This window comes from Arachis ipaensis, chromosome B3 (assembly GCF_059453495.1).
Source record: "Arachis ipaensis isolate K30076 ecotype BB chromosome B3, ASM5945349v1, whole genome shotgun sequence".
In the NCBI taxonomy this organism is placed as follows: Eukaryota; Viridiplantae; Streptophyta; class Magnoliopsida; order Fabales; family Fabaceae; genus Arachis; species Arachis ipaensis.
In genome coordinates this window covers 36,016,576-36,030,138 of record NC_142438.1, presented here as the reverse complement: position 1 = coordinate 36,030,138, position 13,563 = coordinate 36,016,576, and the positions used below count along the sequence as shown (strand labels likewise).

Here is a 13,563-nt window from a genome sequence, read left to right as displayed (position 1 = left end):
TGGATTTTGTGGAACTGATTGATCATGGGTGGAATATGAATTGTTGATGAGTGATTGATGAAAATTCTAAATTTTGATGGATTATGTTGGATTTGTTGCTGTTGAGTTGATTATATGATTATTGTATCGGTAATGGATTTAGTTGATGTTTGATTGGAATTGGGTTTAGAGAATGTTTAAAGGATTGAATTTGAGATGTTGAATTGCTTGCTGAAAAATTCGAGTTTTGAAATTAAATGGCAACTTTGAAAGTGAACCAGCAACTTAATAGAGATTGGAATGTTATGAGATTAAAAGCTAAGCGAACTACAACAAGTATAGTTATTAATATTCAATTTTGAATGTTTCGTTTTAATTAGAGAATTAGTTATGATTTTTCAAAGATGAATAGTAAAATCTGATTTTCTGCATTACTTCTAAACGAAGTCAGAAATTTTGAAAAGCTATAACTAATTCTGTGATGATCGGAATTGCATGGGACTAAGTCCGAATTAAACTTGGGAATATGTGGAGCTGGACTGGAAAATTTGAGGCCTTTTCGTTAAATACACAATTTATGGCGAATTTTTAAAGTTAGGTCGATAAATCTGTCCTGCCGCAGAAAAGTTCAAACAGGGCAGCAACTTGTTTGTTGTACCGCGACTCCTACGAGCTGAATTTTGGAGCGAAACTAATTTTGTTTTAAAATTTGATTAATTTGATTTATTTCTGTAAAACTTCAGAATTTTAGGAATTAAGGATTGGGAGTTGTGAATTTTTGAAAGTTAATGGTTTAAGCTGGAAAGAACCAGTTTTCAGCAAGTTATGCATCGACTTCCAATGCTTGTAGCTCTTAGAATTGAATAGCAATTGGGTTACAACCAAGACACACTTGTTGCTAGATAAGTTAGGAGTTTCCAAACCAAACTTTAGCCTAATTGAAGTTTTATAGTAAAAGTTATACAAGTTGAAAGATACTAAGCTTGTTGGTTTCTACAATCAATGTGAAAAAGTAGTTTACTTTTACTAGGTGACTTTACCTAATTGAATGTATGTCTAAAATTGCTTAACCTGAAAGTGTATTAAAGTTAAACTTTATAATATGTCCTTGTGTGAGAGATTTTATTTTTGTTACTAAAATTTTATGAGAGCAATATTTATACAATAAGTTCTTTCTGGATCGCATCCGCAATGCCACAAAATAAATTAAGAGGATACAAATGAAGTGAAATGATTGGCTCACTTATAACAGAATCGATCTTGTGGATTGTAATGTTATTATTATCTATCTTGTTTCAGATTTTGCTGATTGGACTTGGGAGGAGTTCAATTTGATTTCTTTTAAATTAAGAGGATACAAAACTCTTACCACTAATGGTTTCTTTTATTGTCACAATTTGATTGGAAGATGGAAACAATGATAGCAAAGGGTTGCAGTGAAGGCAAAGCGTCTCGAGTTTTATGTGTCTGGTGAAGAGGTTAGCTTTTATTGGGTTTCTTTCCTGCATCCTGGTATTTAGTTTGGGATAATATTTGATTTCCCTGATGTGGGCGCTGAAGTTTAACATTTGATTTGTGACTGTGCTTTGGGTTTAGAGTCAGTTAACCTTCTCTAATTTGGTTGCATTTATTTTGTTTTGTGTCATGTGACAAAGCCTTGAGCAAATTGGTAATAGAGCAGAACACCTTAGGATTCATTCAAATATATATTTATATTTAAGTACTGATATTGAGGTGGAAATCTGGATTTCTTCTGATAAATTTTGCTGCTAGCATTCTTCTTGCTATATTATTTTCTGTTTTATACATGAATTTTTATTGAAGTTATTGTCTGGGTCCTATTAAGCAATTATTTCATATAATAGCCTTAACTTGCGAGAACGGTATGGTGAAGTCTAGATACTTGTATGCTTTTTTATCTTAATTTAGTTTTCAGGACATATTGAAGAAAGCTCAGTTTCTTTTCCCTCGTGCTATGGTTGTTGATTCAATACAAACTCTTGATCCTATTAACACTGTTAGTAATTTTTCTTCAACTCTATTAACACTTTTCTTTTTCTATTATTTGCCCATGTCTTTGAATTTAACATTTGTTTTGATTTATGTATTCTCCAGTGGTTAGAGCAAAATATTAAGTTGAATGATGCTGAGCACAAGTTAAAAGATCAAAGACGTCAACTAAAGGTTCAACAGAAAAGAATTGGTTCTACTAAAAAGACAATTCATGCTTTGTATAAAAAGTTGAATCTCCTACTTCCTTCAACTTTGTCTGATCCTACAGAAGATGAGCTTAGGACAGGCTCTAGTGATGATGAGGATGATAACATAAGTGATTGATGTCAGGAGTATATATTTTTTCTGATTTAGATTAAGGAATTTTTAGGTGAATTAGTTAGTACATTTTGTTTTATTCATGATATTTGACCTTTTTAAAGGCTTTATTTGTTTTAGTTTAAGTATTTTTTTCTTAGTTTAGTTTGATTACATTTATGGACAAAAGTATTTTAATAATACATATTTTTTTAACTCTTTTATGGTAATTAACTTTTTCATGACTTTATTATGTGTTTATAATATAGAAAGCAGATCGAATACAATTTATTTTCTAAAATATTTATCTATTAAATAGCAAATTATTTTGTATGAAAATTATTTGAAATATTATATTAAATTTGTAGAAAATTTGTGCGAAAATAATTTTTTGTTTTGTATGAAATTTGTTTCAAATACGTAAATTCTTTTAAATTAAATTTGTCTGAAATTTAATTGAAAAGAAATATTTGATTTGTCTAAAATTTGTTCGAAAAAATTTGTTATATTTGACTAAATTCGTTAGAAATTTGTCTGAAATAAAGTATATTTTTTGTTTGAAATCTGTCTAAAAATTAATATTTTTATGTTTGAAATTTGTCTGAAATACGTTATTTTTATGTTGGCTAATCTGTCTGAAATTCGTCTAAAATACATCATAATGGTTAGAAATCTAGTAGATAAATGCCTATTCAAAATCTGTCACAAAATCGTCTGAAAAAAATTTCGGACGAAATTTCAGACAATTTAAATTAGCAACAAGGCTTTTTGGGACAAAAAAATTCGTCCCAATTTTGTTTGAAAGAAAAAATTTGTCTCTAATTTGTTCAAAATTTATTTCGATTTCGTCTCAAAATTTGTCCGAAAAAATCCTATTAGGTGGAGGCGTCAACAAATTAGGTGGCTGACCAACACATGCCTATGTACCTATCTTCCTTCCAAGATCCTTTGTCGGGTCATCAACGTGCAGCTCAAGGTAGTGTTCCTTGATCCATGTTATATGCTATGCTAATTTGTTGGTCCTTGGAAAGAAAAATAAATAAAAAAGAATTCATGTACTTTTTGAAGCTTATGAGGAATGTCATGTTATGTTTGCTTGTTTCAAGCGGATCCCGACACGGATGAGGTGTTTGCCCAGATTGTCTTGCTTCTGGAGCAAAGTGTATCTTTTCTCAGCTTTGTTGTTTAGTTTTGGAAAATTATGGGATATGGTTCTTCTGTTTTGCTTGTTTTGTTTTTGGTTTTGAATGTTGTGTTGTGATGGCAGCAAGATGAGAACGCGGTCGAGAAAGAACCTCCACTGGCACCACGGTGACGTCCTTCCCTGCACTCTGTGTCTGCAACTAGATAAATGGAGCCTCAGGTAAATTAATTACAGTTCTTATTTCTTTTTCCATCTGATTATTTGTTATTGGCTGATTTTTTATTATGACTAGCTGTTGTTGGCTCTGATGAGTTTTTAGTATGATTTTTTGTTCTTGCTGATTTTTGTTTATTTGTTCTTGCTATTTTTTAACATGGAGGGTCCGCTTCCACTGTTATAGGAGATATTGTTATGTTTATGTTTGCCTTTTCTTTATTAGCTTTGCCTGGTAGAAACCCTACCTCATTTAAATTTCTGTTCTGTTTTGTTGTTTTAATGGAACTATGGAAGTGTTTCTTCATAAAATTCCCTCAATACCCAATTAAGGGTCCTGTTGAGAGGCAAACTAAAAACAATATTGGTTTTAATTTTACACAGTGTTAGTTTGAATCACACTTGTTTCTATTAAAGGATGATCAATGTTCCTGTGAATCACACTCTTCTTTCTATTATTTTCCCACCCGATCTATAATATTCCGTTTTTGTTTGGAGGGAGGAGGATCCCACGTGGAAGTGACATAGGAGCATTTTTTATATTCTTTCTTTTTCTTTTTTCTTTTAATTTTTTCTAATCCAAATATGTATAGCAAGAGCCATTTTACTGTGTAACATACTTAATCACCGAACTAATCCAAATATTTCGGTTTTTTTAGGAATATTTCTCCATTTAGGCTAAATATATATTTGTTCACTATGAATTTGATCTTGTTTTTCCTTCTTCTATTTCGATTCCCTTGCGATCCTATCATAATTTGTCTTCAAATTTTGATTTTTCCCCTCTTTTGACATTTTTTTCGGTTCTTTTGAGCATAAGCGGTGGTGCTGAAGATGATAATGGAAAACAGTGGGTTGAAGTCATTTTTTGGGAGTTTGAGCTTATGATTATCATAATTTCTTGGTCATTTGAATTTTTCCAGATTTGAGATCTGAAAATTGCGAAAATAACGATCTGATCTGAATTTTAAGCTGTTGGAAATTTAGGTTTAGTTGGTCTATGTGCTATTTCGTGATTTTTGCAAATAGTTGGTATTTTTATGTTTGTGTATCTTCTTGTCTCTTGGGATTTACTTTATAATTAAATCAGATATTGAGAAAGATTATTACTATATATATTTTGGTTTTGTTGTGTAATCATGTGTTGTGTAATACCGTTTCTTATGTTTATTTCTGTGTCAGGTTGAAAAGAAAATTATCGATGAGAAAATAAAGTGATTAATTGATTTTGAATTAGTGTGGGTTGGTCTCAAATTTATCTTTTTTGGGTGTAGCTTTTACTTTGTTTTTCAGCTCTCTTGGAGTTTTAGCTAAACTCTTCTGCATGATTGATAAAAGTTTGTAGCTTTTATTTTATTTTTATCTGGGTCAATCTTGATAAATTTGGTAGTTAAAGGGGTGTTTTCATTTAATATGGTATGTGATTGATTGAGATTCGAGTTGAAACTATTCCAGAATCCAAAAGGCACTGTATTTGAATTTGGATGGCTTGATTTGTTGGTTTGTTGCCTTTTGGATTGATGCTTTTTTTTCTTTTGATTGTTAGTTAATTCTGTGTTTTGAGAATCAATTTTATGCTTATTAGTTTGTAGGAATTCATCATTAACATTAATTAAAGCTATGTTAGTATATTTTCTAAGTTCTTCTTATGGTTTGATACATGATAAATAGATCACTCCCAATTTGAATTGCAGATAGTTCAAGTACTGCTAGAGGATGAGAATGAACGAATGGCACGTCGAAAGAAGATCTAGCTTTGAAACTGAGTATCCCTTGGCAAGAGAGTCTTCAAATGTATCTGAAACTGGCTCACTCTCCATTGTTGTGCTTGGTGCATTTGGTGATCTGGCTAAGAAGAAAATGTTTCCGGCACTTTTCCACCTGTATCAGCAGGTTGGTGCCTTCCATTTATAGAGCAATATATCAAAGTCTTTGGATCATGTCTAATTGGCGTGTTACATAGAATTGAGGTGAAACTAAAAAGGAAAATTGATGAAGAGGATCACCATACTATTTATTCGTAATTTGTTCTTTTTGTAGATGGAATATTTTCTAATAGTTTTTTACCTTTTATTGAAGGATTTGTTTCTTATGCTTGGTGAATTTATCTTTAGGGATTCCTACAACCAAAAGAAGTTCATATTTTTTGGTTATGCAGGGACAAAAATCTCTGATGATGAACTGAGAGGTCGATTGCGAGGATGAGGCTTTCTGTAGAAAGAAAAGTGCATATTCTTTAATTTTTTCCAAATATTTATAAAATACCGAAAAGGAAAGGATGGGAATCAGTTACAAGTTTCCCTTATATTCTAGAATTGAGAATATATAAATGCAGTGAGATGAGTTTATGGTTGCAATTGTTTCCCTTGAATTTGCCAAAAAAATCTTTACTATACACTTTTTTTTCAGTTTATTATTATTTTTAGACTATTTTTTTATGTAACTGATATTTTGATATACTTGCATATAGAGGTGTGAAATTGAAGTAGGTTAGTAGGTCACATAAATTTATTGAAGTTGTCCACTAAAAAAATATTTCCAATGATTCTATCATAATCTGAAATTTGGTAAAGAGTGTGATCATTTTTGCCTCACCATGAGCATATCCTTGATAGTAGAAAACTCAACTGTAAGTGAACTTAAAACTACTAGGATTCAGAAAAGTCTTGTGATCCTAAAGAAATAAAAGTAAACAATTTTCTCATTGCCCCGGCTGAGAAAAAATGCTTCAGGCATGCAATTCCAGAAAGATTTACCAAGTTTAGATTTAATAAAATAGGAACATTAGAAGTGCCACTACCATGTTCATTCAGAGTTAGTTAATTAACTATTAACTATAACCATGTCCCCCATCTACCTTTCAAGCTAACACCTAATTTAATTTCTAAATGTACTTAGAATGAACATAATAATTAATCCATTGTTATGTCCCACTGTTACTGATGAGTTGTGAATAAAAGATTTAATTATTATTAATGTACAAATTAAACCTACTTCCTTAAAAGACTTTTAATTTGTCTTTGTTTCGAAGCAATGAAATCCTCATAGCAGGGAGGATTCAAGGCCTTATGCTGCAGTAGTTGTAGGAGTATAAGTATGCCTTCCATAGAGAAAGCAGAGAGTTCATCAGTCTCTGATTGGTTGCCTTTGGTGTCAAGTGTCGCACAAGTCATGGTGCAAGAGGGACTTGATCACTTGAACAATTGGTTAGGGAGAGAAGGCTGGAAGAGAGATGCAGGAGGCAGCAGCAAAACAGAGTCAGAGAAAGAACTAAATTTGTTGTTATGGTGGCAATAGAAAAATGCTCTTATGATCCAAGAGAGGATTTTAGGGAGTCCACGTAGAAATGATAACAGCATATCACATTAAAAAAGTAAGAGATTTAGACTACTGTTATCTCCATGAACTTCAATAAGTACCATGGTTTTATACTTGAGCTTTTTCATGAGTTTTGTACTAATTTATTCTTATAATGTAATGGCATTGGTAATAACCATTCATCAAGCTAAGGCTATTGTGTGTGTTAGCCTTTAATCCACTCTCACTTGCTTAATTGAAGTAGAAGCCACTACTCATACTCGTGCCTTTTATATCTCCGATACATATTATATTAGACACATGCGGCTGTAGCTACATGCAATTAAGGATTGATTAAATATTTCAATGAATTATATTAGATTAGAATTAGATAGGTTTTGTTTTCTAGATAGATTTATCACAAATTTAAATTTTATTTAAAAATTTGTTACTGATTAATAAACTGCTATATATCTAAAATAAAATTTGAATATCTAATACTTAATGAAAAAAGACAGTTAAAGTGATTACTGGACTAACCCAAATTAGTTGATTAAGTTACTTAGGATGTGTTTGGTTTTGCGTTGGAGAGGAGAAAAGCACGCCTGAATCTCTTGAACGCTTCATCTTTATGTTTGGCAACGTTTCTATCCTCTGAACGCAGAAGTGATTTCACCCTTCAACCCACATTTACCAAAAGCTACAAATTTTAGCTTTTCCATTCACCTTTTTAGGTCTGGACTGGAATTTATGTTCTACGTACCAATTATATCCTTCATTATTCATATGTTTGCTGTGTTTTTTATAAGATTTTTTTTAATACTCTCTTATGCATATTATTATTTTTTATAAAACTTCTATTATTTTTTGTTTATATGAGTTGTTTTACTGTTATTGTTATTTCTTTTTCATATGGAACATGTTTTTTGCTTTGTATTATAATTCTATTAATTCTATTAGAGTACTAAAGAGTATTGAGAGTACTAAAAAAGGAATATTAAAATTTATTTAAATATCTAAAATAAAATTATAAGATAATATAAAATAATTATTTAAATTTATGTTCTTTTTTATAATTTTTTATCTAAAAGTAATTTTGAATAATGTAATCCAAATAATATTTAGTTTATTATAATCTATTTTAAATAAAAATTACTAAACATAAATCACGTTAATACTAACTCACTTTTAATCAAAATCAATTTTACAAAATAAATATTATACAAACTTTCATTTGCAAACGTTAATTCAAACACACAATTAGATGTCTAGCCAAATTTTTTTCAATAATTTCAAGACATGGGGCCACAAATAATGTGTCTGTTTGCAGATTAATCAAGCAAGGAATATGCTAATCATATATCCACGTATGCCAATCCAATTTAATGTTGAATGTTGCTACATAATCAATCATAGAATAGGACGACAATATATTTCACAATTAAAAAAAATTGTTCACACAAAAAATGTTTAGTTTGTACATTTTTGTATATAATTTAGAATTTGTATCTTTTAAATTTTAAATTTTTATTTTAAAAAATAAGATGTGATCTCTCACCTTTAAATAATTTTTTTTTCATATTTTTTTTGGTCTCACATATAAAATAAATGGTGAGAGATCACATTTTATCCAGTAAAATAAAATTCAAAATTTAGAGGATTCAAATTTTATAATTTATACTTTATACTTTTTATATTTTATCACTTTTAGAAGAGTTTCAAAATTTCTTCCAAAAAATGAAGAAAACCAGAAATTTTGAAAAGAAAATATGTTAAAATATCTTTATATGATGTGTTTTATTTAATATCATGTTGTCAAATTACCGTTGAAGTATCGGATTAGAACTATTCCTATTTTTACATGTATGTTTTATTTAAAATCATTTTAAGATATTTTTAATTTTTAATATAATTACATTGAAAACTTTTTTAAATATTAAACCTATATATTATTTAATTTCATGGCATTTCAGATAATATGTATAAGACCTAATATATTTACTATTTTATTGTGATGTAATTGAATAATAATGTAAAAAATTTATGATATCAATACAGAAAAATTAAATTTATTCTAATATAACTTTTTATTTTTCTTTTAGTTTTTTTTTTGGGTTAAATTTTTTTAGAACGATTAAAGCATATGCTTTACTAAGCCTATGTTTGATAGGTTATATTTGATTGAAAAGAAATGAAGAAGAAATAGAAGAGGAGAAGAGAAGAAAAATTATAAATTTTTATGTACAATTTATAAAAACAAATTTAAAACTTTTTATCCTTTCCTTTTATTTTTCTTTCATTTTTTCTCTAACCAAACCTAGCCTAAATCTATATTAACATAAGAATTGAATGATGCACAACATTTTCTTTTCAATAAACTTCGTGGAAACTGGCCAACGAGCTATAGCTGATGGCATAGTATTTTCATACTCACCTAAAAAGTTGCGGATTTGAATTTCTTTATCTTTGAAAAAAAAAAATTTCGTGAAAAATGAAAGTGACGCATTTACTTTTTAACCCAAGGAGATGAGTTTAGTGTTTTCTTTTTATGTCAAGCTATAAATGTATGATAGATAGATACTACATATATCATCATCAGTTATTAGTTAAATATCTTTCCAGATATATCACATCAAAAAATTTTAGCAATTTTAGTTATTATTTGGCCTTATACCCTTATATAATAAATACTTCTGGCTTGGTTTGTAATAGCATGGGTTATTTTGAAAATTTACATATACTTCAATTTTGAAACAAATGAAAATAAAAAGTAATTTTAGTCACATATGCAAAATTTGATTTCTACAACATGAATCAATTATGAAAAATAATTTTTGTTTTTAAATGAATTATATATTATCTATAAAAATATTTCTAAAGATTAGCACTCAACTTTAAATATGTTTTTGATTTTCTTAATAATTATATATATAATTCCTGAAACTGAAAGCTAATAAAGGAGTTTTAATTTTTTCAACCAAAAGAAAAAGGGAGGACTCATTTTTACCCGAAAAAGAGAATCATATGACAACTTAAATAAAGCAATAAGCATCCAGACAAGTTGTATATAATTAAATTACTATACCAAAAAAATTAATAAATTAACTTAATTATTTTTCCCTATGAACAGAGAAAGTACCTAACAATCTCACATCGAGCAATTGTCCTATTTGGCAGCGATACGTTTGTAAAGGCAGCACGTTTTAAGTTAGAATTCTTTTAGCTGTGTCGTCACATTATTATTATTATTATTATTATTATTATTATTATTATTATTATTATTATTATTATTATAGTTTTATTCAGTTGAACTTTAGCATTATGTTTGGATCAAAGAAATTTGGGAGAAAAGAAAATATAAAGAAGAAACCATATATGTTTAGATCAATTCTTAGTAGATTTATTTTCTATATATTTTAGCTTCTGTTTTTCTCATGCCATTCGTATGCTATTTGTTCATTATATTGATATATATTTTTATTTTATTGTGCTATTCCTGCTCTAAAAATAATAAAACAAGTTCATTAAATGAAAAAAAAATAGGCTTATTTTAAGAATTGTTGCATTTTTTAGTTTGTTTTTCATTGAATCCATGAACTCAAATGGGCTTATGCTAATGCTGGTCTTCTTCCAAAACAATGGATTACATTAGAGGTTAGCAATGTCTTCATATGCTTTTTTAAACTTCCATGCTTCATATCTTATTTTTTCTTTCATGTTAACAATGATTAATTGTAAGTTGATTTTGAATTTTTCATTCTTTGATTAATTATGGACTATGTTTATATAATCTTTTGTCTTCCTCTGTTTTTTTTTTTTTTTGTTCTTACTATATTATTTTTCTGGTTTAATTTCTTTGAAGGTCTAAATAGTTCCCTTGTGTTATCAATTTTTTACTATTGCTTTGCACACCAAATAACATAAAAACAAATAGAGGAGCTTTTCAACTAATTTATTTCTATTTTAATACATTAGTTCTAAATTGATTTTTGTCCAACTTTTCAATTGTTACTTTAGGTTATAATCATCAGAATTTTATATGATACATGTTCCTTATATTTTTCTATGTTCTTTAATGCAGCTTTGAGGAATGTGGAATTCCTACTAAGTTTGTTATAATTGATGATGGATGGCAATCTGTTGGTATAGATCCTAATGGTATTGAATAGAAAGCTGATAATTATACACGGTCAGTATTTCTTTTCTTAATTTTTTCCTTTCTAAAATTTTAAGCTATGTATTCTTATTTGTTTACATTAGTTGATCAAAATCTGGATTGGGAGGAAGCGGACTACTATTGACTTAGGGATTAAATTCTATATAGATTGATCATTAATGTAATTGAATAAGCTGTAAATGTTAATATTAGATCCAATGTGTTTTTGGTGGAGACTTACCGCATTTCTTTATAAATGTATATACTAGAAGCAGGGCTTTATGCCTTTGCTATATGGTTATTTTTCATTACCTAACTTTGTTAAGAAGAGAAATAATTTGATGCAAAAATATCATTTAATCATTTTCTATTATATGATTTTGTTGCAGCCGGGTCTTCATTCATGGAGGCCTTGGAGGGAGAATTGACCCAAGTAATCAGAAAATTTTTTTATCCTGAATTTTGAAGAATCATTCTATTTGATCAGGTAAGGTTTTGAACTGCTTTTAGCCAAAGAATGCTCCACCCTTTTAAATAATGAAACTTATTCTATATCACCGGGGTGCAATTGACGACATTGAAAAGCTACGAGAATACATGGAGATTCTAGAATGGCAGGTCTCTTTTCACCCTCTGCTTGTTAATCATCATTATGTAATGGGCTATGATATTTTCCTCTGTGTATTATGCAGGTATTTGGAGGATCATAGGAAAGCACACTTGCTCTTGCTTATAGCCAAGCTCACCCAGCCAAGGTGTACTAATTTGCTATTATCATATTTTTTTTATGAAGGACCAATTAGCAGGTCGATAATGTATAATTTTTTATTCCCCCATTATTTTGTTGTTAATCTTTTAAAATATCTTTCTATATTTTACTGGCATGATCTCCAGGAGAATTTTCCTCTTAAGGAAGAAAGAGATTGATTGGTTTTATGAAGGTGGTGCTGTTGCAATAATCCATGATGGTTGATATATATAGAGCATTCCTTTTTATTTATTTACCTGGGATTATGTTTAAATACTTCTAGCACAGTGAACTTTCATTTCAAAGTGAAGACAATTTTAACTTATTTAATATATGGAACTATGTTGAAACTTTATTTTATGCCACTTTCATTGCATATCAAAGATTTCACTTTTTCCATTAAAAAAGTTTTTCTATAATGATTTTACACACATTGATTCAATCACATTACTTGGTTGTTGTTTAATCGATGGTTAGTGTTTAATGTGGTTGGACAAAACCCTTTTTATTATGAATATAGCACATTGCTATTTGGATGGCAATGTTGATGCTATGGAATTTTGTTTACAAGATTCATACCACCATGTTCTAGCTGCCTTTACATACAATCTCCAACAAGGTGATCACCCCAGTCAACATGGAAGCATTTCTCTCCTAATAATAATTGACATTAAGTGTATATTAGGTTAAACATAGTTTATAATAAAAAGCTTTTTTGATAGATTTTGAAAGTGTAAAATCAATATTATATCCGAAGATTAGGCTTGTCCTAAGAATGCTATTAATTATTAACTTTTCTTTTAGTATTTATATTACTTATTATTCCAAATACAGGTTGATTGTTTTTGTGTGATGGTTGTGGTTGAAGCATGTGATTTTCATTTTCATTATTATTTTTGGTGTTGGTGTGTGGCATTCAATAGATAGATCGATACCAAAAGGTGGAGAAGTCAATGGCAGAAATGCCAATGGATGAAAACAAGATCAGTATCACAAGTCAGGGAAGGGTGAGCAACTACGTTACTTATGCCATGACCTTGCTTCAGTTTCCTCACCTTCGTCCTTTCTATTTACTCTTTCATTAGCACAGCTTGCAATACAATCTACTATTGCCTCTGTTCGTTTAAAACGTTTGGTGTTGTGATTATACTCCTTTCTTTTATTTCTTGGATAAAATAAGAATTACCTTGAAATGAACTGAGAATTTACAAGAAGAATCATGCTTAGCTGCTACAGTGTGAACATTGAGTGTGTGTTATTTTTTTTTAATTTTAAATTCAATTATGAATCTAAACTAAGTACATGTTTGGCAAATAGTTCTTTTTATTTTTAGAACCTGTTTTGGAAACACATTATATTGTAAGCATTTTTGGACCTAAAAATTGTCAAAAAAAAATGAAACTTAAATCGTGAAAAATGTATCCGGATGAATTTGACATGTTATGTATTTATTAATGTTGTGAGGACCATTTTGTACAGGTTTTTGCTCAGATTATATTGCTTGCTTCTTCATTGGAAAGGTGTTCCATTGAAATTGTTTTCAAAGCAATGGGTAGAGCTATCAACAAAATTCTAACAATTGTGGAGTTGATCAACATCTGTTCATTTTTTAATTGCCTGAGCTGGGCTATGTAATCTTCATATATGATACTTTATTTTATTCTGACAAGTCCTTTATGTTTTGTTTTTTATTTATATATGTTGGGTTTGCTTCTG

General features: G+C 29.2%; 1 protein-coding gene across 1 annotated transcript; it reads left to right on the top strand.

The window, feature by feature from the left end:
- Positions 1-1,387: 1,387 nt before the first annotated feature.
- On the top strand, positions 1,388-2,316 carry LOC110270099 (uncharacterized). Its single transcript, XM_088508353.1, has 4 exons — positions 1,388-1,449; positions 1,635-1,713; positions 1,916-1,996; positions 2,095-2,316. Exons 1-4 carry the CDS (start codon positions 1,388-1,390, stop codon positions 2,314-2,316), a joined length of 444 nt encoding a protein of 147 aa, XP_088364479.1.
- Positions 2,317-13,563: the final 11,247 nt, after the last annotated feature.

Coding starts and splice junctions, on each gene's coding strand:
- LOC110270099 (XM_088508353.1), top strand. CDS start 1,388: ATGGAAACAATGATAGCAAAGGGTTGCAGTGAAGGCAAAGCGTCTCGA. Junction 1,450..1,634: donor TCTCGAGTTTTATGTGTCTG/GTGAAGAGGTTA, acceptor CATGTGACAAAG/CCTTGAGCAAATTGGTAATA. Junction 1,997..2,094: donor CTCTTGATCCTATTAACACT/GTTAGTAATTTT, acceptor TGTATTCTCCAG/TGGTTAGAGCAAAATATTAA.